Here is a 25,466-nt window from a genome sequence, read left to right as displayed (position 1 = left end):
CACGTTGACGGGAGAACCCTGCGGGGCGTGGGGCACAGCGGGCGAACGGGACGGAGCGGTGCGGGACAGGGGCCCCACCTGCCCCAGGCCCCGCCGCCGCTCCCGCCCCGAGCCGCCCCCCGCGCCCCCGGGATCCTGGCACCGGCCGCCGCGTTACGGGAAGCCCCGCCCCTGTGATGACGTCACTGGCCCCGCGGGCCAATGGCGGCGTGGGTGGAGGAGGAGGGAAGGGCGCGCAGGGGCTGGGGCGGGGCGGGAGCGTGACCGGGCGCGGGGACGCGCGTGCGGGACGGCGGCCCGATGGCGCGAAGCGGCTGTGCCGCTATTTAGGGGCGGGGGCGGCGGAGCGCGGGCGGCGGCGCTGCCGGGTAAGAGCTGAGGTGTGCGGGACTCCCTTTCCTTTCCCTTCCACCGCCCCGGCGTCCGCTCCCTGAGGGGCGTCCTTTCTCTCCGGGCCGTGCGCCGCGGGCGGGGGCACCGGGGCGTTCGCTCAGGGCTGCCCGGGAGATGGGCCACGGCGGGCGGGTGAACAGCAGTCTTGCGCCACTCGGTTCCCGGACCGATCGCCCGCCGTGCCCCGCGGCGGTGTCTGGTCTCGTCTCGTCCAGCCGCCCCTCGCCGGCGCCGGCGGAGCTGCCCGGCGGTGACGCTCAGAGCGCAACATGGCCTCGCCCGGGGGCCTGGGGTGCCGAGCCGCCCGCGGGGCCGCTCCGCCGGGCCCATCCGCAGCCCTGCCCCCGGCCTGGTGCGGAGGGTCAGGCTGAAGGTTATCTGCCTCTTCCCCAGAGCGCTGGTGGGGAGTGCCGGCCCTCCGAGTTTGCAAAGGTGTCGCGACCCTCGCGGGACTCGCGTCTTTCGGCGTTTTCGATTGTCACATAAGCGTGGATGTGCCACCGACACGCATTTCCTTGATGAAGAGATTTGCGTTTTGTTGCCGTCGCCTCAAGTGGTCTGCTCTTGTTGCCTGTAGATGGTAGAAAACTGCTGCCCTGAAAGTTACACACACTTTGTGTAATTGCTGGTCCAAGTGCTGGAGCGGATTCTCTGAGGAATTAGGGAAGTGTGGGTAGCCGTCTGGTTACTTCCCATGTGGTCCTGAGCGCCAGTCATCCCCTGTAGTGGGGCTCTGATGCTTTCCTTTAAAAAAATCGGCATCGTTATTTTCATCTCTCGGATGATGAAACTGAGGCACAAAGGAAAGCAGGCTGCCAAGTGTTTTGGCAGGATTGAGGGGAATAATTCCCAGTCTCAGTTTTCATGCTTGTTTTAGGCTGACTAGGGGTTTGCCAGCTGGTGGTGACTGTTTGTTACTGCTGAGGCATTCTGAAGAAATAGTTCTACGCATCAGGTAGTAGAACTGTGTCTGGGATTATAGTTCTGTCGTTATTGATCTGTTCTGTCACTGAGGGGCAAAGGGGGAAAGGGAATCCACAACCTTCCCAAGAAGTTGGATACTGTCAGGAGTTTAGGTCTTTTTTCTTACAACCTCTTTTCTATAGAAATATAACATTTGTGCTTCCTATGTGCTGTTACTTTCAGAGGCATGTAGAATATACTGTTCAAAGCATGTAACTTCTGAACAGATTTATCTATATGTTGGTGTAGCAAAAGAAGAATTTAAGTGTGGATGGTAAAAATTTGAGATTGCTTCCTAGAAGTTGAGCATTCAAAGTAATTATTTGGATGTTGTTTATTTGTCTGGAAATGTTGTGCTTCAAGTAAAGGCAATAGATAAATATTTCTGGCGGAGGAGAAAGATAGAGATGCACATCTGTAAGCAAGTACACCAAATGGAGATACTGTTCCCATGCTGCTTGTCTGGAGGATTAGCATTAGCACAGTTATATGAAATTAAATAACCTTTTTGGCTATTTTTTAAGCAATTATTCTTGTATTAGCAAGAACTGTCTAGATTAGAGAAGCAGCACTGCTTGTGATCAGTCTGGAAGGTTAGATTTCAAACTAAGAACACTGAATGCTAAGACATTACTTTGTATAAATTAATTTGATTTTTGAACCAAAATTACTTGCTGACTTTGAGATAATTCTGAAGTATTCCAGACAAAATGATTTACAGTTTTAAGAAGGTACCAGAAAGAGCTCAATTATGGCAGGCAAATATTTTGTGCCTCTAATTAGGTATTTCAGTAATTTTAAACTTTGTACCTGTTTTAGTTTGCTTTTTTTCACTTTTTGTTCTGATGGCTCTACTAAAAGTGAGAGGATAAGCCTCCTTCTAGAAGCAGAGAGATAAGTACAGTAGAGAAGTTACGTGCTTAGATGGTGAAAGGGATAAGGATGTCATTTGTACATAGAGATTTAAAAAAAATGTATTTTTGTTCATATAACATTGCATGATATTTTCAAGTGCTTCTCTTAGAGGTGTCTGGTGTTTTTTGAGTCTCATAAATATTTCCAAGAAGGAAGTAAGGTTGGAGGAAGGAAGGAAGCTTAGAGATTAAATACACTTAATTAGAAAGCAGTTACGGTTTGGGTAATCAAAATTCCTTGAGGATAGTTACAGCTTTTAGGTAGCTTTAAATACAGTCTGGCTTGTTATAAAACCTCAAGCAGCAGCTGCTTCATGAAGCATCCCTGGTTGTGTCTGCCTGAGCTATGTGGATTCCTAGTGACAGATTACTTCTTGAAGCTGTGAATATAGGTCTTCAGTTTCTTTTGAGGAATTTCTGGAAATCCATTTTCCCCGCAGCCTTTGGTCTCTTGTGATTGATGTGATAATGAGCCTTAATAGACTGAACACCTTCCTGTGGTGGTTGTGGTGTTATCTATACTTCCTGACTTCCAAGATGGCTTTGCTGGCAACTATATGTTATTTTAGCTATAGTTTCTTAAACTGACATTGTGATTTGTATGTCACTTGGACAGGAATTGAGACTTCTCTGAAATGGAGAGATAACCCATTATATAATGACATATTCCTGTGTTCATTTCGGGGCAAATCTCAAGATTTGTGAAATAAGATTAATTTTTAAGATATCTTTCTTGCTCAAAACAAGTATTTGATTTGTGTGAAAGCCTGATACTTTTTCACAAGCTATTGGTCACAGGTTTATCTTAAAACTCAATGCTTGCTACTTTGTACAAATAAGGTTTGATTTTAGGGTTATTAGCTTTTCAGGGACACTACATGAAGCATCAATTTATGGATCAGGTATAAAGGCTTATACTTTCCTTACAAAATGGCTTCAGGATGTGAAGAATAATAGAAATCCCATTTGATTTGGAGATAAAATGGGATAATCTCATGGCATGTGTTTTAAGTCTGTCTTCACAGAAATAATCAGAGCATTTTAACAGTTTTTTTTCCTCTTCAACCTAATTGTTTTCTGTGAGTTAAGGACTGTTACCAGCAGCATTCTAAATTGACCATGTTGGTTTTACTGAGTAGTGATCTTTTGCCACTAAACCATGAGAACAACCTGTCAGACTTCTAAAGTCAGTTTCTGTCTCCCTTGCCTCTTCACTTAGTGATCCACAACAACTGCATAGTATAAAATGTTAGTTTGTCTCTTTGCAATTCCCCAGAAGTTTTGTTTGGGTTTGTTTGTTTTTAATAGAAAGCATCTGAACTGACCAGCTCTTTCAGTGTTCATTCAGCATTGGGTTCAGCTTTCATCTTAGATAGATAGATACATATATATATATATATATATATATATATATATATATATATATACACTGTACCAATCAGTAGAACATAAAACTTGGGTTAAGCTGTGCATAGTAACTGAAAGAAATTATTGAGTTTTCTGTTGTCTAGACTAACTAGCTTGGTCTGACTTAAAATTGTGAATGGTGAACAATTAGTGTTTAGCATTACTGCTGAATGATGGCACTATCTTTTAAGGTTTGGTGTAGCTTGTATGCAGGATTTCTGCATTGTCTTCGCCGGAGCATTTTTACACACTCAGATAAGAAAACATCAGTTTGCATAGAAATATTTTCCTCATTCTGATATGAAGTATGGCTCCTTGTTTTGTTAGTTTTAAGTCCCACCATTTATTTTGGGTTTTTCTCTTCCTTTATGGTGTTCATGTAGGCAGGATGGATGGAAGTGTCTAGTACAATTCTGGATATTTCCCCTAGAACTAAGGGGAAAACAACAATTAAGAATCAGTCTTGTAAAAGCCAGAGACACTAATGTTTTTTAAAATAGCACGCATTAGAAGAGATTGTAATAGCCCCTTTGTGGGTTTAGAGGTGTGTTGTTTCAGTCTTCTTCAAACCGCATTGATCAGCGGTGGGGGTGGGGCTAAGTAACATACATCAGAATAGCCTAAAGCAAATACATGCTGAATTGTGACATGGCTTTGACACAATTGTTTCAACTGCTTCGTTCCCGTACTGGAGGTGGGTGTCTTTACACTTAACTCTTTTTTGCAGGTGATGGAGCATGAAGCTCCATTCTCTTGCCTTTCAGGAGCTGACTGCAGTGGAATCGGGTAGTATGATTTGTGGAGGGCTTATCTGCTCCCTCAAAACAATTGCTAAACTTCCAAAGTGCAAAGTAATAGAGATTTGAACTTCAGTCTCTTACATGTGAATGAATCTGCTTGGAACAACTGAAATGTTGTTTTCAAGTCTGGAGGACAGTTTAATATAGAAATGGCATTTATATGAAAATATAGTCATTTAATTTTAATTCCCAGTGAAAAAATTCATACTTTAGGACAAAATGTGATAATTATGTATTACTGTTTACTTATTAAGCTGGTTATTGATTTTTATTTATTCTTTCAGTTTCTTTGCAGTGTGTTTTTAATAACCTGAGCCATACTTTATAACTGCTGGTATGAAAATCAGTGAATAGTTTTGTGGAAATATTGTTTGGATTTCATAAATAATGACCCAAAAGAAAACTAGTAACTTTTTAATGATGTAATAGCTTAGGTGACCCTGCCATTACTCTAAGATATCATGATGGCAAGTGGGAGAGAAATTAAACAACATTCTAAAAACTTTCCTTTATACATCTATTTCATTCTTTCCCCTTCAGTGTGGAAGGTGCTTCTGCTGTTGTTTTGCAGCTTTTGGCAATTAGCAGTGAAGCGGAGAGCTCCTACTTCTTTCCACCTAGCTTGTAGTTGCTCTCAGGCTTCTGATGAATTTCATATTTCTGTAACTCAAATTGTTCTGATTAAATAATATAAATTAATCTTGCTTGAAATAACAGATCATAATGTCTATCTATATTAGAGTTCAATAGGCTTTGGTTAACAAACAATATTTTGGTAAGTGTTAGCACAAGTTTGGTCATTAAAGTAAATCCCTATGCACTGGTTTTATTTGGTGATTTAAACTAAAAGAGAATGCTGTTTAGAATTTGGTTGTATTCACCATACAAATTTATAAAAATTTGTTAAACTAGTTGAGTTTTTTAAGAATTGCAGAAATTTGTGTGTTATTAGAAAACTTCTTTTTCAGGTTTTGGACACTTTACTTCCAAAATAAGCAAGAATCAATTGATATAATTATTTCACTGTACTAATGTAATAAATATCCAAATATACATTGCATTTAAAGCAGTATAGTGGCTCTTCTATCCAACCCAGTGAGAGTACTTAATTAGAACATAGAAAAAATTTATAGCTTTTTGGTTCTCAATGCCATATAGCTACAATCTAATGACAAACAACTTGTTATTTAGTCAAAAAATGAACTAACAAACTTCCAGTGACAAACAAATGTTTGTTAAAATATTTGTCAAAATTTTCAATCAGCAATGTTTATAGTATAAAGTTTCTATATAGGAAATTTTGGTGGGCTTTGAGTAATGAGCTCACAAGTATAGAAGCAAATAAAGATACTGCTGGGTCATTCTGATCACTTTTATTTTAGTTCTAGCTGAAAGACATCTAGGTTGGCAAACCCTACAAAGACTGCTATAAATGTTTGAGATCTACTTTCATTTAGTTGTTCCTGTGAATAGAGATTTTCTTTACATTACAATGTTTATCTTGATTTGTAAAATAAAATGTCTTAGTTGTGTTGATGTGTAAGGAATGAGGTTCTGGCTTGGGGGTGATCCATGCTTAAATGTGTGTCTAGTTTTACTTATATATATGTGAAATACATTGTGCCTGTCACTATTATGAAGTAATTACATGCCATCAAAGCAAAGGGATGTTTGCTTTCATAAATTGCAGTTTCTTCTGATAATAGTAAGTGTAGCTTATTAATTTCCCTGTCAAGGGAATACTGTGGAATTCTGTTTAAATGTTTAGCGAGTTTCCTTTTATGGGGTAAAGCTCAGAATATTGAGTTTCCAGAGAAGTTGTGTCAGGTTAGTGGAAAATAAAGCTTCAGAAACAATGTGACTGTAGGCCATCTCACCTCAAATCTTAGTAGACCTAAAGAGCCTATGTTTACTTTCTAGGTGTAAGAATAGTATGAAGTCTGCTTCTAGAAATCGGTTTGTGAACTAAATGCCTTATTTCACTAAGCCAATCTACACGTTTCTGTAAAGATGCATAAATGTAGCTAAAAGCAATATAGCTCATATGCTTAGTAGAGAGTGGTCACTTGCTTTTGGTAGTTTAGAGCTGCTTTAAAACTGTAAGCTGAGAACACCAGAACACACTTAGTGGCTTTGTAACAATGGGGGTGGAAGCTATTGTGTGTATGCTTCAGTATCTCTGAAGTGTCTTCTAGAAATGTTGAAACTTGAGAATGAGTGGGCTCTGTTGCAATACAGAAATAAATACAGTGTTATATAATATACTCTAGCTTCTGGGGAATTGCAAGCTCCCTTGTAAAGTTTTGAAGAATTAATTAGTGCTTTTTCTATAGTAGACAGCTGTTCTTGATATGGAAGCATTGTGCTTTGTAATTCTCGAGTATATTTTAAGTCACTATTGTGAAAGAGACACGTGGTTTTGTGGTGAGTTGTTCTGAACCTTGACTGAAGATTTTGTATCAGTGCCCTTGAAAATTAGATAAGTATGAAAACCATAATCAAATTCATAGGGTTATATTTTAAAACCTGAACCACACTGTTACATCCTATATTCTAACTGAACCTCCTGCAGAGTTGCCAGTGAAGTTTGTTTTCATATACAGGGTGAAAACCTAAAGTTGATACATGTCTTAAACTTGTAATTAAATCAGCTTTAGACAGCCTCAGTTTTTTTAAGTAAACATTTGAACTTGTTTTAGCAGTGAGGAAAATGGAAACAATTTTCCCATTCTAACATGAGAAGATACACTTCCAGAAATATAAATGTGTATATGTGAGAAATCATCTTAGAGCAAATACAAATCTGATTTTGACATTCATCTAAAGTAAAGAGTAATAGTTTAAAGTTTAAAATATGTATCTTTCTCTTTTTACAGAAATTATGTGCAGCATGTTTTCTAGGTGGAACTGGGTGGCCTGTGGCTTCTATCTGGTGTTGAATATTTGTTCTCCTGACGGTAAGGGTTCTGTATCTGAAATACAAGAGGATATAGAACTAATTACATTGAATGTTTGAAGCACCTGCTTGCTTTTTGTCTAGGTACTTGTTGGATGGGGACAGAAAGTAAGGTGTGTTAGGATAGACACACTTAGTCTTCTAACGCTAGTTCACCACAGCACAGGTGCACACTTACCCAGCTTTCCTGTGGTAACTTTATTAATAGAAAATAACTTTTTATCAAAAGAGTAACCTCAAGTATAACAACTTCCTCCTTCAAAAGATATAAACATGCACCCCTTAACTCTCCTGTCTCTTATGTTCCTCTATTTATTAGTAGAGCTTTCCTAGCTTTGTGAAATGCTTTTGCAAAGCCTAAAGAACACTATGTTGGTTTTTGCCCTTAAATTTTCACTGTGGTCTACTAACGCATTTCAGTTTTATTATTGTCAGGTAACTACTTAACTTGCTGCTTAGACACATGTAGAGTTTTTAACATTGCACTAGTGATATATCAGCAGTACTGGTTAGGGAATGTTGTGTAGTTCTTAATAAATGTGGAATTTGTTTTCTTTTTAGCTTCAGGTGGATTAGTGCAGTCATGTGGTCACATCATCCCGGAGTCACCTGTACTGGCCCTTGGTTCCAATTTCACAGCATTATGCATTCTGAATGAGAGTTGTCTTGACTTTGGCAATATCTATGCCAGTCAGATTATCTGGAAGATTAAAAATAAACTAGTACCTAAAGAACAGTATCGTGAAATAAACAGAACTGTTTCCAGTGTCACATTCAATGACACTTCTTCACTGGCTACTCCTCTGACATGCAACATTTTAGCAGATGGGCAGATTGAACAGAACATTTATGGAATTACGGTTACAGTAGGCTGTGAGTACCATTTTTTAAGTTTTATTCTGGTCTTAAGAAAATTGCTTCTGAGAAATGGGAAAATGTAAAAAATAGAAAGTGTTCATATCTTTAGGGACTTAATTTTTATTCCCTCAGTTCCTGGATAGTTGAGTAATAATATTGTCAAATTACATGCTGCTCCACAGCTGCTCAATATGCACTGAAGAAAGTTTTCTAAAAAGTAGAAAATACTCTGGAGTATTTCAATGTTGAAATAGGAAAAAATGGAACAATAACAAGTGGCAGATTTGAATTACAGAATAAAGATGTGGATTTATTAACTGAAACAGGAAGTCGGAAATTAACTTTTCCTTACTTCTTGATTCTGTATCAGAGTTGGAGGAAATACTTTTAGGTGACATGTCCTGGTTTCATACTAACATTTTGAAAATAATGTTTTCTTCATTAATGGACTGAGAAACAATTAGTCCATCTGTATCACTAAAGCTAACCTGAATTGCCATAAGGATGGAACATACTATTTGAATTCCTTTACCTCTATACCAAAGAAAATACTTTTAACTACTTATAAACTTCATTTATTCTAGAATGATAGCACTTGCATGGTTCAGACCAAGTGCTTTTAGACAAGACTGTCTTGAGAAAGTCACATGAATAAATGCTACTTCTTAATTACTTGATGTCCTGCTAGTAGGCCAAGTTTTGTAGTGTCCTGAATATCGTACGATCTGGCTGATGAACTGTGTTGTCTCCTAGTGATGGCAAACGGTACTGCAGTTGTGAATGATCTGCATGCAAAAGGCCTGCTTGAGTTCACAATTTAAATTTATATGCTTCTAGCATGACTTACAAAGTGCTATCACAAGAAAGTCATGCTTTACATTTCAATTTCTGAGGAGTAAATATTCTACCAGAAAAGATAAAATAAATATTTTTAAAAGGTAAAATACATGGAAAGGTGAGGACAGAAAAATTACTCTAGGATTATAAATGTAATGACAATAGATGACATTCCACATTTGTAATTTATGTTACAAGTCTTGAGATCCTTTTGTATTTAAAGCTATTGTAATTTGGTACTGTCAATTAAAGAAAACTAAATAATAAGACTAGCAACAGGTTTAAGAAGAATTATTCAGGAAGAAAGCAATAAGGTTCATAAGGTTGTTCTATTAAAACTAGCACCCTGCTTGCAAGCAAATAAAATTCTCGAAGTACATTATATTATTGTAAACAGTGATAATATAGGATATAAAAACAAACTCGTATGTATAATTTGAGTTTTAGAGGGAAAGAAAACAGTTTTGCTGCATTCTGAAGAAGTTCCTTACACACTACAGTGCATGGGTGAGGATCCCTAAGCTTTCTTGAATGGGTTTGCAGCTCAGGCTTCTTCCATACCTCAGCTGAAGGAGAGCAGACCTATAAAATTTCTTACAGAGCTCAGGTTACTGGCAAAGTCACTATGTGTCAATTCAATAGTGGCTATTGATTTATTTTTCTTCTGTGTGAATTAAAATATATTTAGACAAGAGATGGTTAATACAAGGTTTTGTGCCTCAGAATGAAAAGTCTGTTCCTTACTAGCGGGTACTTAATCCTTATACAGCCTACTGTTTGTCAAAGCAGCTATTTAAGCTTTTTTACTTTGATTGCAGGATGGTATCCAGCATTTTTTGCCACATCCTTTAGAGAAAAATTAATTAAATACTTCTAATATTCAGAGAAATCACTCTAGTGGGACACTTAAAAGGAGTCTTGCTGGATTGAAATGTGTGCATAGATTAATTGTTGCTAACTCTTTCTGTACAGTGGCTCCAGAGAAGCCCAAGAACTTAAGTTGCATTGTGCATCAGGAATCAGTACTCACATATGTTATGAATTGTACCTGGAACCCTGGAAGGCATACATTCCTGGATACTCAGTTCAGGTTGAGACACAGCTGGTAAGTAGCGCTCTACAGAATATCTAAATAATTCTGAAGAATATTTTGATGTTAAACCAACAGTCCTAGAAATTCCTGATTCTTTGGGAGAGTTCTTAATGTAAGTCCAGTTTTCTGAAACTTTGCTGTCTGTCTGGTATGAGGGGGAAGGGAAGAGTTTAAGAAGCTGGCATTTAAGTAATTCTAAGTCAGATGTGAAATTTTGTTGCTGAACTTTCTTTGGGAGTAACAGTAATCTCATATTTTTCTATTCTTCAAATATATGATTAGTGTGGCTTCAGTACAATACATTTCATAACAGGAAGCTGTACCCAAACTCTTAACTTTTCTGGGTTGACAGTTCTATCCCATTCTACACAAGCAGATATCTCTGCATATTGCAGGAGGATCAAAATATGTGACTTTTAAAGGTCTGTTTCAATCTGAATCATTCTATGATTCTAAGTAGAGAAACAAACATAAAATGCCTGAGTTTTGTGAAGTTATTCATCTGCACTTCATAGGAACTGTGGACAAACACTATTCTGAGTTAATCCTAACATGAAAGCTTCAGGAAAGTATTTCTCCTGTAAAAGCAAATTAAGTTACTTTCCAAAGTCTTTAGATGGCCTCTCTTAAAATGGAGTTTTTGAGATGCCCTCTCAGTTTAAAATGGAGTGAACAGAATTGTTGCATTGCTCTGGAAACAGGAATGATTGCCAACGGCTTTCCAGCTGCCCTGTTCTGCTGAAGTGTTTTGATAACAGGTGTTATCAAAAGTATGCATAGATAGAAAATGTTAATGCTTTGCAAATTTCCTGATGCCCCCAGAACTATGTAGTGTTAGTATAGCAGAAGATGGTGAACAGAAATTGTATTGCTCCTCTAACTCTGTACTCTTGAAAGGTATGCAAGTAGCACTGATTACATTTTCTAATGCATTCTGCTTATTGGCCATATTGCTTTTGATTAATCATATCAGTTCTTGTTCTTTTTTTTTTTAAGACAAGTCAGGTTTTTATACAAATTTATTTACAGTGCGCTAGCTTGTGCTTTTGAAGATACGTGACTGGAAGTCAGGAGATTTTGGTTTGGTTTCAATTCCAATGCAATCATGCATTTGAGGCTGAACAAGCCATTCCCACTTTTTCTTCCCCTCACCCTGCTTACAAAATTAAGGCAGAGGGGAAACATACAAGATAAACTGATTGCTCACTCTGATCTACTTGAAAATATTCTCTAAAGGAAACCAAACTTACTGCTTTGCATCTTGGTTTTTTTTCTCTTATTTAGGCCAGAAGAAATCTTTCCTGACTGTATACCAAAAGATGTAAACAATTCTTGCACCATTACTGATATTCAGTTCTTTGTTAATACGGAGATCTGGGTGGAAGCAACAAATGCACTAGGGAAGGCTGAATCTGATCCTCTTGTTGTTGATCCCATTGACATCGGTAACTATATGCCCTTCAAAGCTTTAATAGAATGTTACTGCTGTTTCTGTGTGTATTGCTGAATTGATACATTAATGTTTCTTCACTATAAGCATGATCACTATATAAGTGTAGTTGACTAGAGCTTGAGTTGTGCTGGGCAAAGGTAGGGATGGTGAGAGATATCACAATTCAGATAGCAAGTTTGTGTTGAGTAGTCTTATTCAGAAGATAGTGTAAAGTAGCAGCCATTTCAGGTCCTGAAAGACTTTAATGGTAGTGCTGCAATATAGCTTCTAAGGGCATGGTAAAGTACAGCTGTGGAGTTAACTTTAACTTCTTCTCTTTTAGTTAAACCACTGTCTCCACAGAATGTATCAGTCAGCTCAGGAGTACTGCCTACTGTTCTGCAGCTTTGCTGGGTGAATTGGATTTCAGATGCTGTGATGATGCTGAAATTCAATATTCGCTACAGAATTGTTGGCGAGACAAACTGGATGGAGGTAATACTACCATTGCCATGATTCTGCTGTATTCCAGCCATCTGTGAAAATGGAGTTCCCCCTGTTGCACTTCAGGGTATTCAGTTTCATTTCATTATGTCTTACATGGCCACCCAAGGAAGTTTATCTGGCCTGTTCATGGAGGCTGTGATCTAAGTATTGTTTGGCACAGTCTGAGTATGGTGACCTTTTCATATCTTCATGGACTTTTCTGCTGTCCTCCCTGTCACAGTGCAGTATGTTTATTTTAAATTTAATTTTGCACAATGTATGGAACATTAATAGATTTCCATTTTCCCATGCATGTGCAAAATGAGTGATCTAAATGTCATTCAAAGATTGGGTAAATACTGTATCATGCTGGAATGCTTTTTAGAACTTACTCTACCTCCAGCTGGGCTGCAAAAGGTCCAGGCAGGGCCCACAGGCTGGGGCAGAGTGGCTTGAAAGCTGCCCAGTGGAAGAGGACCTGGCAGTGCTGGTGATGGCAGCTGAATATGAGCCAATATGTTCCCAGGTGGCCAAAAAGTCCAGTAGCATTCTGGCCTGGATCAGCAATAGTGTGGCCAGCAGGACCAGTGATTTATCTACCTGTATTTGTCACTGGTGAAGCCACACCTTGATTCCTGCCCTGTATACATGCCTCAAGTGTGTGGCAGTCAGGAACAGGAAAAGTGAAATAAGTCAGCCTTACCTGTAATGTACTATGATATGTTCCTGTTATCAAGAGCTGTGGGGTTTTTTTTCTTTATAAATCAATCTTTATGCATCAATCTGACATACTTTTAATAGCTCTTCAGTTTTTCCTTACTTTAAGCCTTCCCTCAGAGCAGTAGTACTCCAGCAGAGGTCCAAATGTATTCTCAGTTCTGTGAGTTCTTGGAAGGAAGGCTGCTTTTGATTTTACCAAAATATTCTATCAAAGCAGGTAGCCTAACACAGCTTCTTGTGACTAATGTGGCTTTAGATGCAGAAACTATTTATTAAGGTCACCTGTATTGATATTTTGAAAGCACTGGCCTGTACAATCTAGTCTGCAACTCCAAGATGGTGTATATGTTGTCCTGATAGAACAAGTTCTTTTAACTTGTCTTGTCCTTTTAACATATGAAAACAAATGAAATAGTAGCTTTTAAGTGAGCTGAACTTGCTTAGCTGTGGTAAAATTGGACAATTTTGATAATTCTTTACCCTCAGGATTAGCCTCTTAAGTGTCCTGCATTTGTGTTTCATCTGCAGTCATTTCTGCCAGGGGTCCTCACTGTAAAAAGCTCTTAGTTGCAAATGAAACAATGTGAAGAGTCAGTGTGTTGTCTACTTGTCTATTATCTACTCCACCCTGCTTCCCTACGTATGTACTAAGAGTACTTTTCTGGCATTTGGTTGCTCACCTAAGATAAATCAAAGAGCCTATTAAAATAATTTATTAACAAAACTATAAACTACTCTAAAACTATTTTCAATTTCATTCAAGAAGTACTGTTCTGGATCAGTGGAAGCAATGATCCTGGACTTTTAACTTATAGTAACCAATAATTTTGCAATCAATAATCAAGCAGGTCACCTAGCAAAGTTCTGAATTGTGAGACAGGGTACTACAGATCAGTAAGCAGCAGAATTATGTGGCAAGGAAGGAGAGAGATATAAGCTAGTTTTCCAAAAAGATAGTGAGATTGTCCTGAGGTAGCTGTTGAACTGTTCTAGTGTATGTATGTTCTTATACCTGGTAAGGACACACAACTCTGACTGAACCTTTACCAAGCAGTGTTTGAGAATTGAAGTTTTTGGAAATCAGAGGGAAGGAAAGCTTATTTGTGTTGTGTGTGGTGGGGAGCCTTCTTGGACGACCGCCGAAGTAGCACAGAACTCAGCTCTACAGTATTTTGAACACTTTTAAAAATCTTGGTCACATTTGCAGGTTCCTTCTGAAGATACGGCTTCCACAAGAACTTCATTCATTGTTCAGGGTCTCAGACCCTACACAGAGTATGCCTTTTCCATTCGTTGCATGAAGGAAGATGGAGTGGGCTACTGGAGTGACTGGAGTGAAGAAAAGACCGGGATGACCACTGAAGCTCGTAAGTAGTGTATAAAAGTAGGTCACTGACTTCTCAGGTGTGTGAGTGCTCTGCAATTTGGCAGTGGCCAGCTGAAATGGTGTATCCTTGCTTGAGCTGCTTGTTCATGTAAGCAACAAAGCTCTCCTGAGTTACTTTCAGCACTGACTGACTTGACCCATGCATTCTAAGGAGCATAAGAATAATTTCTTCTTAAGCTAGTAGAGAAGTACTCTCTGAAAACAGCTAGAACAGCAGCAGGGGAGAAAAGCCTTCTTCACAGAAAACTGTATTCTCAAAGTCTTCTGGATGAAATCCAGGATTTATGCTTGGCTTTTTATTCTGAAGGTTATTCTCTGTAACAGAAGTTATCGTGCCTAGAAGAAATTTTCTTAGTAGACCAACTGCCTTAGTTTATTAACAGCTTGATGTTTACAAGGCTAGTAAAAGTCTAGGTGAACAATCATCAACAGTTAAGAAACAGAAGATCTTAGTCATACAGGATGTATTGATTTCTTCACAAACTTAATAAAACAATGATATAAAATAATGTGCATGTGGTAAGTGTAGCCTCTTATGCATTAAAGCATCCAAATAACACATCTTTTAAGTTTCAAAGTATTCATTTTCATTTCTTTTCCACTTTGGTAGCCTGCAAGGTTGGCTTTGTTTCTGGCTTATGCTGATGCTACCCCATAGAGAACCAGTGTTGTGTACTTGATACTCAGTAGGGAATCTATTCTTACATCTAATTGCTATAAATAATTAGTTACATCTATTTAGCTTCAGTGTCAAGCTGATTGGTATATTTCTGGTTTTTAAATGTGCTTTAGCTTTTCCTGCTTGCACCTTTGTAGTCTTATTTCTGTGATATACTGTATGTCCCATAGTATCTTCAAAGCTGTGTCTTTTCTGAGTAGTGTGTTCACTGCAGCATTACAGTGCACATCAAGTTAAACCAATACAAGTTCCATTATTAAAACAGATTGGAAAGCCTTCCTTTTTTATCCTGATTGAATTAATTTGTCATCATAGATAAGAAATAAGAAGGATTATTGTAGGTTTTGTTTAAAACAAGTGGAATTTGTATCCATTATTGCATTGCTTCAGTTCTGTGTAAAATTTACTTTCTCTGGGGAAGATACTGTAAAATATATCAAAATTCTAGTCTCTGCTTTTCAACTCCTAATGATAGAATGACTTTATTTTCTGTTTCCTATCTCAAGCTGAGCAATGATGATTTCAGGACTACCTTTCTATTTAGATTGCATTGCTGCTGTGCTGTGGTGACTGGCTTTGCAAAAATACTGCTAATATTAAGTACCTGTGTCTTACTTTAGCCTCAGAACAAAAGTTTTACAGTAGTAAATGAACATTAGGCAGGTCATGTTAGATTCATGATCTCTATTAGGCAAGATGTGCAATTGCTTCTCTTTAATATGAATCAAATTTGGATACTCAAATCAGTAAAAGAGCTCCCTTTGCTTCAATTCATAGTTCTCACAATATAAAGTATAAAATATGAGATGCATGCTGTACACTTGGTAGTGAGGAGTCTTTGAGGTTAAAAGCCAAAACCTCACAATACACTAAATGCTATGAAAGAATTCTGAGAAGAAAATAGTCTTAAAAGATTAAAGATGTAATTCATTTTGAGATCAGCTTTCTCTTGGGGCTAAGACCCTCACAAAAGATTGGCCGGTTTTTATTGCTTTGTGCAACGTAGTATTGGTTGGTTCATTTTACTTTGAAATGGAATTTGTTATGGAAGCACCACATTTTCATAGTACAGATGCCAAAATATCCTGTAATATTGTACAACAGTACCGCAGTTCTGTTATACTTTTAGAATCAAGGAGTCTTACTGCCAGGAGAAATTTGTCTCTTTGTTAACTCTTGTGCATTTTCCTTTTTTCAGGTAACTTGATATTGAGGGGTAGGAACAGTATTGAATGCAGACTGTAGCAAGGTTTGCAGGGTCAGCTGTGCATGGCTGTGCCTCTGAATGCGGGCTGCACCATGTAGGTGTGATCATGCCTCACTCAGCATTGTCACCTTTAGTCTAATCTTGCAGATGCCCACCATTGTGACTCATACTTCTTTTGATACTGTGCACTTAAAACAGCTGGTGTCTTGCTCATCTCTTCAGGAAATTTTCCACTTAATATGCCAAGCATTATTTTCATTGAAAAAGCAAGAAAAACTTTTTAACATGCTTTTATTTTTTTAAAGAAAGCAAGCATATAATGGTAACCAAAGGATGAATTCAAACAAATTAAATAAAAATGATTCTACTCTGAAGCATTGTTTGTTTCATCAGAACCATCTAAAGGACCACCCATATGGAGGATCATTGATACATCTCACTCACCAGCTTTCTGGACTGTGCATCTATTATGGAAGGTAAAGCCAATTGAAAAAATTGAGCATTCTTTTAAAAACATGAGTTTTTCAGTGGAAAAATCTACCCAATAGCCTTGAGAGATGACTGGGATACTATAGGGTTTTTTGATATGAGAAGTGACTTTAGTATTCTTATGATAATAGATATGAAAAATTAAATGTACAGATGTAAAGGCCATTATTTAACTGACACTCATCTATGACCTGAAATGCAAATAATATATTCCTCATTTGTTGTTCTTCTGTGGATTTGGAACTGCCACTTGAACAAAGCATAGCTTCATGTAGTGTCTTCTGTAAGCTCAAATGTGACAACCCTGTCTGGACAGTGATACCCCAGCTGCAAAATCCATTAAGCCTTGAGATACTGCAGAGTACAAGGTTATTAAAAACAGCACTGTGCATCTGTGTGCAGTAAGGCTGCTGTGTCCAACTGGATGATTGGTGCAGATGAGAAGGGGAATGTGATTATAGATCCCGTATGTAATCACTCCCCAAACCCTGTTTTCTTCTGGTCCATGAACTGTGTCGTATCTGTTGTATTAACGCAACGAAAGGTGTGAGATCCTTTTTATGTCATTGTGTTGTAAAGTCACATAAATTGGAGGTTTTATCAACAAGTTCTGCAATCCTTACAGAATAGCTTTTATTAAATCACTAGGTATGATCAAAGAAAGAGTATTTAAACAAGAAATAGGCTTTGAAAGTGACTGCTTTTTAGAAATATGCACAGGTTATTTATGTTTTTTTTAAATGTACAGATATTTGATCTATGGAACTTGCACTGTTCTCATATTTTTTAATTGTGCCATAAGGACAGTAAGGTACACCACATTTGTTCAGTATCAGCTTAATCAAAGATGTGTGTCTGACAGGCGCTGAAGCCATTTGAAGCCAATGGAGTAATCTTGCAGTATGAAGTGACTATCAGAGATAAATCATCTCCTTCCAGTCCAGTGAAGAAATACAATGTTACCAGCACCAACCATACCTTACAGCTGCGGGAAGGAACTTACGAAGTGACTCTGGTTGCCCGTAACAGTGTTGGGTCATCTCCTCCATCAGTTTTACTTATCCCAGCAAGTAATTCAAAAGGTGAGTCTCCTGGTAATATCTCTGTCAAGTAAATCTGCATGGCCCTTTTTATAAGAAATCTTCAGTGTTGTAAAATAATACCTTTTACATGGGCACATAATTAAAGTATTGCAGAATTATCTACAGTTTTATGCCTTTTGTATATACTGCCACTTGTGTGCCAGGGAACATGTGGATTTGTCTATTCACACTATTTGATTTGTCTGTTCACTATTGCTTGTTTGTCCCAGTCTTATTCTCCTACGTTTTCAGTATTTCATCCGGTTATTTTGTCATCTGCTTCCACTATTTCCGTACTGTTCATGTTCTTTTTTATGTTCTATTCCTTATGCACTAATAGTAGGGACAGGCTAGTTTATCCTTATTTCCAGTCTTTTCTTAGACAATCCAAACACTACCAGGATAGGTAGCAAAAAAAAAAAATAGGTATATGAATAGATGCAGGTAAACACCAAGGGAGAGCCACTGGTTCTAAAGCTGTTATATGAATTATTTAAGTGTATAAGGGTATAAATTCAAACAAAGTAGTATTGCAGCCAGGAGGAGGTACTTAGTAAGTTATACATATATGGTATATAAGCATCTAATATGTATTACAGAATAAGCTGAGTTGGGAGGGATGCACAGGTATCTCAAAGTCCATCTGCTGGTCCTGCTCAGGTCACTCCAAGAGTCATACTGTGTGCCTGAGAGCATTGTCCTACTGTCTCAAACACTGCTTGAACTCTGTCAGACTTGGTGCTGTGACCTCTTCCCTGGGGAGCCTGTTCCAGTGCCCAACCACCCTCTGGGTGAAGAACCTTACCCAGCCTAAACGTCCCCAACACAACTTCAGGGCATTCCCTTGGATCCTGTCACTGGGCACTCAGAGAAGAGATCAGTGCCTGCCCCTGCTCCTCCCCTCCCAAGGAAGTTGTACCTGCAATGAGGTCTCTCCTCAGTCTCCTCCAGGCTGAACAGACCAGGTGATCTCAACTGCTCCTCATGTGGCTTCCCTCTCAAGGCCCTTCTCCACCTCTTTTACCTTCCTTTGGGTGCACTCTAATAGTTTAATAAGTTGATTATATTGTGGCACCCAAAAGTGCCCGAGCATTTGAAATGAGGCTGCCCCAGTGCAGAGCAGAGCAGGACAATCATCCCCTCCCTTGTCCAGCTGTCAGTGCTGTCCCTGATGCCCCCAGGACAGCCTTGGCCCTCCTGGCTGCCAGGGCACTGCTGGCTCATGTTTAACTTGCCATGGACCAGAACCCCAGGGCCCTTTCCATGGCACTGCTGCCCAGCCTCTCATTGCCCGGTCTGTCTGTACATCCAGGGCTGCCCCATCCCAGGTGCAGAATCTGCCACCAGCCCTTGTTGAAGTTCATATGGTTGATGATTGCCTGGCTCTCTACTTTGTCACGGTCTCTCTGCAGGGCCTCCCTGCCTTCAAGGGAGTCAGCAGTTCCTCCCAGATTTGTATCACCTGTGGGAACATGCTTAGTGTCCCTTCCAGTCCTGAGTCATTATCATACCACAGGGCTGAGGATGGAGGCCTGGGGAGCGCCCCTGGAACAGGTCCCAGGTCCCTAGTCTGATGTCACCCCATTCACTGTAACCCTTTGTGCCTGACCTGTCAGCTAGTTGCTCCTCCATCACAGGATGTGTTTATCCAGCTCTGGGCTGGACATTATATACACTATTTACTTCTATATATACACACTATACGTGAAGTATAAGTACTTAGTGAAGTACTTAAGTGTAACTGTACACTTGTAAATTCCCATTCTAATTTTGATTTCTCTTTTGAAATGAAGTGTTTTTCTAGAAGAAAGAAACATAATGTCTGTGAGAATAGAGAAGTGGAGTCTGAGTTCCAGTTTTTAAATAGCCTGATACTGCTTTTGGATCTCTGATACAAAGATCCATGTGTAAACCTCCAAATTTCAGAAAATGGCACCTACATTTACTTTGGTTCTGTCAAATAGCTACCATTACTCAAAAGTATCAACATTTGCCAGAACAGCTCCTATCATGAAAGAACTGTCAATATTAATCACTTTTTTCTTTCATTACAGCTCCTGTGAAGAATCTTAGAACATTACCTAAGCGTGACAAGTTGTGGGTAGGGTGGACTGCTCCTAACAGTTACGTTCTTAAATATGTGATCGAGTGGTGTCTGGTGTCCAGCAGCTCAGACTGCATCATAGAATGGCAGATTGCACTAGGAGGTGTTCAAGGAGTTGACTTAAAAGGTATTTAGCTCATAAATCTATATATAACTTGTAGGACACTCTAAAAACCTGCTAATGTTTGGAAGATGAGAAACATCCTCACAGTGATTAGAATTTTATGGTAGAGCATGGGTTTAATGCTGAGGATTTCAATTAGTTTATTGGGAGCATATGAAAGTATTTATATATTTTTGTGGAATATACAACTGTATCTGATCTTGAATTTTGAAATTTATATAATGTAACAATAAGGGCTTTATCTCCACTTTGGTTTTAATGTTGTTATTCTTGGAAACCATTAAAATAGCGAAAAGGCTGAGTTCTTTCAAAATCAAATTCTTTGATTACACAATTCAAACAGTGAAACTTTATCAGCTTTATTCTTTTGACATTATGATCAGTATCTGAAATCAATAAATTGGGGACTTAATGCTACAGATAAAGTCTTTCTATTTAAAATAAATTTTTAAACACTGACTTCTGTGAAGTCTGTTTTTTAAATTTTACATATGAATGTGAACCATTCCTTTAGTTAATATTTTGAAGAAGTATTTTTTCTTCAGTTAATATTTTGGAGAATTGTATCAATGAGCTCTAGAAAATACTCAGCTGCATTAAGTACAAGTCCTAGTTAAACAGCAGTCCTAGTTAAAGAGCGAAAACTCAGGAGCCTGTATCCGAAGTAAATGAGAAGGATAGTGAGCAATTTCACTGACTGTGAAACAGCACCTTTTAAATTCCTTTTATTAGATATATTTATTTTTTATTCCTTTTATTAGGTATAAAGCCTTTCAAGTGTTACTTGATAACTGTGTACCCTCTGTATGCTGATGGTCAGGGAAGTGGACAGTCTGTGAAGGCTTATCTTAAGCAAGATCGTAAGTATAAAATCATCACCTTGAAGCACATACACTGAAGCTTTTTAACAAAAAATGAAGAAATCTTTGCTTTAATTTAGACTATGTAATGAGAAATGGTTTAGTACATCAGGGTCAGGTGATGTCAATGATCTTTTCCCATCTATTATCATCCATTCTGCTTTTCTACGGTGTTTGGGAACTGGACAGACAGCTCACTGTGGCTGACTCTTTGTTTTTCCAACCTTTATCAGATAATTGGACATAAATTTGTTATTTTAATTATATATTAATTATATATATTGCATATTTATTATTTATAATAGTGATATTTATATGCTGATTTATTTTAAATTTCAAGTGTAAAATCAAGACTTAACTTCATTTGAAGGTTTCCCACAACTTGCTGATTTTTCTTTTTGTATCTGTTTCTGAGTGTTTCTTTTTTAAAACATCTTTGCAGTTTTGATGTTGTTTGAAAACAATACTTTCCAGATGAGTTAGTCAGATTATTCCATTGAAGTTTTTATGCTGTTACAGTTCAGTGCTTGTTAATATGTTCTGTGAATGCAAGGTTGCCAAGCAGAAATTAATCTTCATCTCCCATTACAGGTCCTTCAAAAGGACCTACTGTTCAGACAAAGAAAGTAGGAAAAGCTGAAGCTGTTTTGACATGGAACCATCTCACAGTTGAGGAACAAAATGGATTTATCAGAAATTACACCATACTTTACAAAACTATTGATGGAAATGAAACAGGTACTAGAAAACAGAAATGTTTTGTGGCATTGAAGTGTTTCATCTGTCTGTTTCCTAATATTTGTTCCTGAAAAAATATACAGAATCAGTTATAGCTGACAATCTGTTCTGAGAATGTAAAGCAGGTGTCTGAACCATAATTGTCCTCCATACAGAACAGAAAATCCCTAGTAAAGAATTCAGAATATTCAGTCTGTATGTAGCAGGGTGCTGAGTTTAGTTTCTGAAAGCTGATTTGTGAGTATTGTGCCCGCATATTGCAATCTAAATACAGAATGAAATTATGGTATATCAAGATGATGGCAGACAATTCAAGATACAAAAGGGGCTGGCTGCATTTAACTATGATAAAACCTTAAGAAAAGGAAGCGGGGAGGAGTATTTTAATCCTTCTGGAGCTGTAGAACAGTATATTACTGATGTAAATAATCTTGTTTGAAGTACATCTTAGTTAGCACACACTACTACATTCAGTAGTGTGTATGCTTCTGCAGTCATACTACAGGCAGCTGGCACCATCAAAACTTTAATATTTAGATTTGCTTAAATTGGAAAGGCCATGTAATTATGTGCATGCCTATGTCTTACTATTCCTTGCCTTGTTTTTTTTTTTCCTAGTCAGTACTAGCAGTTCCTTGTTAGCAATATGTATTTGGCTTACTAGACAGACTTTAAGCCTCAATTATACTACTAGTTTAGTTTAGTAGGTACATTCTAGGGAAGAAAATTTCACAGGAAGTGAAATACAGAAAGAGACTAAATTCAGATACCTAAACAGAAACTAATGAATCCCAGCATTTCTTGTACAAGTTTGTAGTCTTTGACTGTTGTATTTTCCAGCTGCAACACATTCTATTAAAACTATCTTTCACATCTGAAGTCCTGATGTCTTATGTTCCTATCTTTGTGGGGATGTAATTTGTTTGTAGTAAACCAGCATAAATTTCTTCTTCTCTTTAGTTGTGACAGTAGATCCTTCCAAGACAGAGTATACCCTTTCCTCTCTAACCAGTGACACACTCTATACTGTGCGGATGATGGCATCCACAGATAATGGAAGCAGGACTGGTCCTGATTTCACATTTACTACACAAAAATTTGGTAAGGCTGAATGGCACAATTGGTAGAAGTAAGTATTAATGTTGCAACAGTATAGCAGGGCTCTGTGAAAGATGTGTTAGAAGGGGAAGGTGATTTTATTTTAAAGTTTCAGTTACAGTCAATTTGCAGCGTTCATAATACCCGGGTGGCTTGTCTAGTGCTCTTTTACTAGGAGGTAATTTACTCAGAATTTTTCTGAGATATCCTCTGCAAAGCTCATGAATTGCACTTTTTATGTTATTAGGCATGCTGTTTTGGATGTGTTTTATACTTTAGGTTATAATGTTTTGTCCTGACCTTTAATGAGTCATTAGGATTTACCCAGTGCCTTTGTCTCTTTTGGTGTCCAGGGGCATCTACCCCTAGTCAGAGTCTTTCTTTTAATCCTGATAAAGTGTGCTGAAGAAGCTGTAGAGATGTGTGCTTATATCTTAATCTGCTGATGGAGTTACCAGTCAGCATATGTCATTCTCAGAGCCCTTTCACATTTTTTCATATCACTGGGAAAGTTTTCTGAAAGACTCATTTTGAATAGTTGAATTTATTGTATGTTCAGCTTTAGGGTGCTTCTGATGTGTAAGGGCAAGAGCAACATTACTAACTGAATTTAATTGTGGAAGACACTTACTTAAATTTAATGGAGACTTTTTTCTTTATAGTGTTGCTTGTCCCTAAGCATTCTCCAAGGTTTACTTAAGAATATGTGTAACACTGGAAGGAATACATAACAATAATGCAAACTTTGGTGTTTGCAGGCGGAGATCTTCACAAACAGAATAAACGGATGGATGAGTAGTGACGTTGTTTACTTTACTTATTTGGCCATGACTGTTATGACAGCCACTGGGGCACTGAAATACCTGGACAGCAGTTGAATTGGCAAAGATGTTACTGTCATACCTGCCCAAGCTACAAAATTATTTGCTCTGTCAGTACTACAGCTTCTAGATCAGCCCATTTTTTTTTTATTAATGCAAGGCACCAGATTGTCAAGGCAGAGGTTTTCATGTTTTCACCAGGAGACACTTTTCATATAGGGAAAAGGTTCTTCTGAATGTGAAGCTTTAAGACTGAGCATTGAGGTATTTCAGTTTCAGGTTCTCCCTAACCTTTTGGAAATATGTACTGCTGTTGAGTTCCTTAAATGCCAAAGTGGGCTATAACTGCTTCTTTTCACATCCTTCAGGAAAAGGAGAAATTGAAGCCATAGTTGTACCTGTTTGTCTAGCATTCTTGTTGATTGTGCTCCTTGGAGTTCTGTTTTGCTTCAACAAACGTGACCTGTAAGTGCAAATGAACTCTTCCTCATATTTCTGAGCATAACAGAAATGGCAGTAATTTATACCAACCCAGTTAAGTATTCTTCAGTTAGAGCAGAAAAGAAGTTAAAACATACATATATTGATTGGTGTTAAAAATTTCTGTGTTTTCCATGTGAAACCAGGGCCTGTTCTGATACTAATTTCTTACTGTTAATTACATGCATACTAAATGTTCTATGGTTCAATACTGCAAGAAAATGAATGCTTTTCTTGCTGGACATAGTTAGTATTAACTTTGTTAGGTTTTGATCAGGATAAACTGTCTATGTTTCTTATGTCATCCTGTGAGTGGAGTTTTGATCCCTAGTTTGTGAAGATTTGGAAATCTCTCCGTTGTATTTGAGCTATTTAATTACAGCATTAACAAATGTGAAGCTTTATGACAAAATTAGGCAGACATCATGATCTCCAGTAACTCTGTGCTGTTTACTGGCTGCTGGGAAGCAACCTGCCTCCTCCTGCTCCCCCACCCCAAAGCTCTTGTCTGTGGCTTTAACCAAGATGTCATTGCTGCAGTGTTTCCCCTGGCAAGGTGTAGCGCCTCCCCTATATCCCCTGTTAACTATCCTTTCTTTGTAATTAAAGACAGCGTTTTATACCCTTTTCCTTTTGACCTCCCTGCTGCTCCTAAAATTAGTTCTTGTTGGACATCAGTTGGAAAGCCCATCTTGAATTGTTCTTCAGGAGTTCTCCTTCAGAGAAGGAGGTTTGTTGGATCGGTTTATAAAGAGCAAGATAGGTGCATCAGTTTTAAAGCTGGTTTGGTTGGGGGGTCATGTATCAACAGAAACTTCTGGTTTTAAGTAACAATACATTCTTAAGAGTTAAAAAGCAAGTTTTTCTTCCAATTTTTTTTTTTTTAAATTGTGAAGTTAGCTTAGATTTTGACCTTTGGTATTTATAGTTATATTAAAAATAAGCAGGATTGTATTTTCATACTGACATCCATCATAAACTACCTAAGTAATAGAGTACTGTACATTCTAGAGTGCTATAAATTTGAAAATCTCTCACTGTTACCATTTGTTGTTTTGTGTTACATTGATAGCGCATTTAATGTGTGAAGGAGTTAAGTGCAGTGCTGTGTTTTCCCTAAGTAGTACAGTCTCATAGAAAGATGAAAGTAGCCCAGACAGCATTCCTATTTGGAATGCAAACTTTCTATGTAAGAGAGTGGTGTCCTGGATTCTGCTGTAGTTGCTATGAACAGGGAATTTGGGGAGTGCATCTTGTGACTTTATTCCATTTTTAATACTTTACAGAATTAAAAAACATATCTGGCCTATTGTACCTGATCCATCCAAGAGTAACATTGCTCAGTGGTCTCCTCAAGTTCCAGCTAAGGTAATACTCACCTTTCTGCATCCTGTATCTTCATAGTCTGCAAGATCTCAGATAAAACAACCAGTCTTCTGGGAGTCTTCTGTCTTCTAGCAGACATGGATTTCAAGCAAAAACCTGAATGTTAAGTTTCACTGATATTGTGATACAATATAGTTGGAAGGCTTCATTTG

General features: G+C 38.2%; 1 protein-coding gene across 1 annotated transcript in view; it reads left to right on the top strand.

Moving 5' to 3' along the window:
- Positions 1 to 238: 238 nt before the first annotated feature.
- Positions 239 to 25,466, top strand: part of IL6ST (interleukin 6 cytokine family signal transducer) — a 32,596-nt gene continuing 7,368 nt past the window's right edge. Inside the window, exons 1-15 of the mRNA XM_002187165.6 lie at positions 239 to 368; positions 7,354 to 7,434; positions 7,995 to 8,306; positions 10,101 to 10,233; positions 11,506 to 11,666; positions 11,997 to 12,148; positions 14,067 to 14,226; positions 16,526 to 16,608; positions 17,484 to 17,703; positions 19,758 to 19,934; positions 20,693 to 20,791; positions 21,383 to 21,529; positions 22,490 to 22,630; positions 23,817 to 23,913; positions 25,215 to 25,296. Of these exons, the coding sequence (XP_002187201.5) occupies positions 7,359 to 7,434; positions 7,995 to 8,306; positions 10,101 to 10,233; positions 11,506 to 11,666; positions 11,997 to 12,148; positions 14,067 to 14,226; positions 16,526 to 16,608; positions 17,484 to 17,703; positions 19,758 to 19,934; positions 20,693 to 20,791; positions 21,383 to 21,529; positions 22,490 to 22,630; positions 23,817 to 23,913; positions 25,215 to 25,296 (2,040 nt within the window). The 5' untranslated portion in view covers positions 239 to 368; positions 7,354 to 7,358. The remainder of the gene's footprint in view (positions 369 to 7,353; positions 7,435 to 7,994; positions 8,307 to 10,100; positions 10,234 to 11,505; positions 11,667 to 11,996; positions 12,149 to 14,066; positions 14,227 to 16,525; positions 16,609 to 17,483; positions 17,704 to 19,757; positions 19,935 to 20,692; positions 20,792 to 21,382; positions 21,530 to 22,489; positions 22,631 to 23,816; positions 23,914 to 25,214; positions 25,297 to 25,466) is intronic.

Source organism: Taeniopygia guttata, chromosome Z (assembly GCF_048771995.1).
Source record: "Taeniopygia guttata chromosome Z, bTaeGut7.mat, whole genome shotgun sequence".
NCBI lineage: Eukaryota > Metazoa > Chordata > Aves > Passeriformes > Estrildidae > Taeniopygia > Taeniopygia guttata.
The sequence above is the reverse complement of the archived record's forward strand: the minus strand, read 5'-3'. Positions and strand labels throughout refer to the sequence as shown.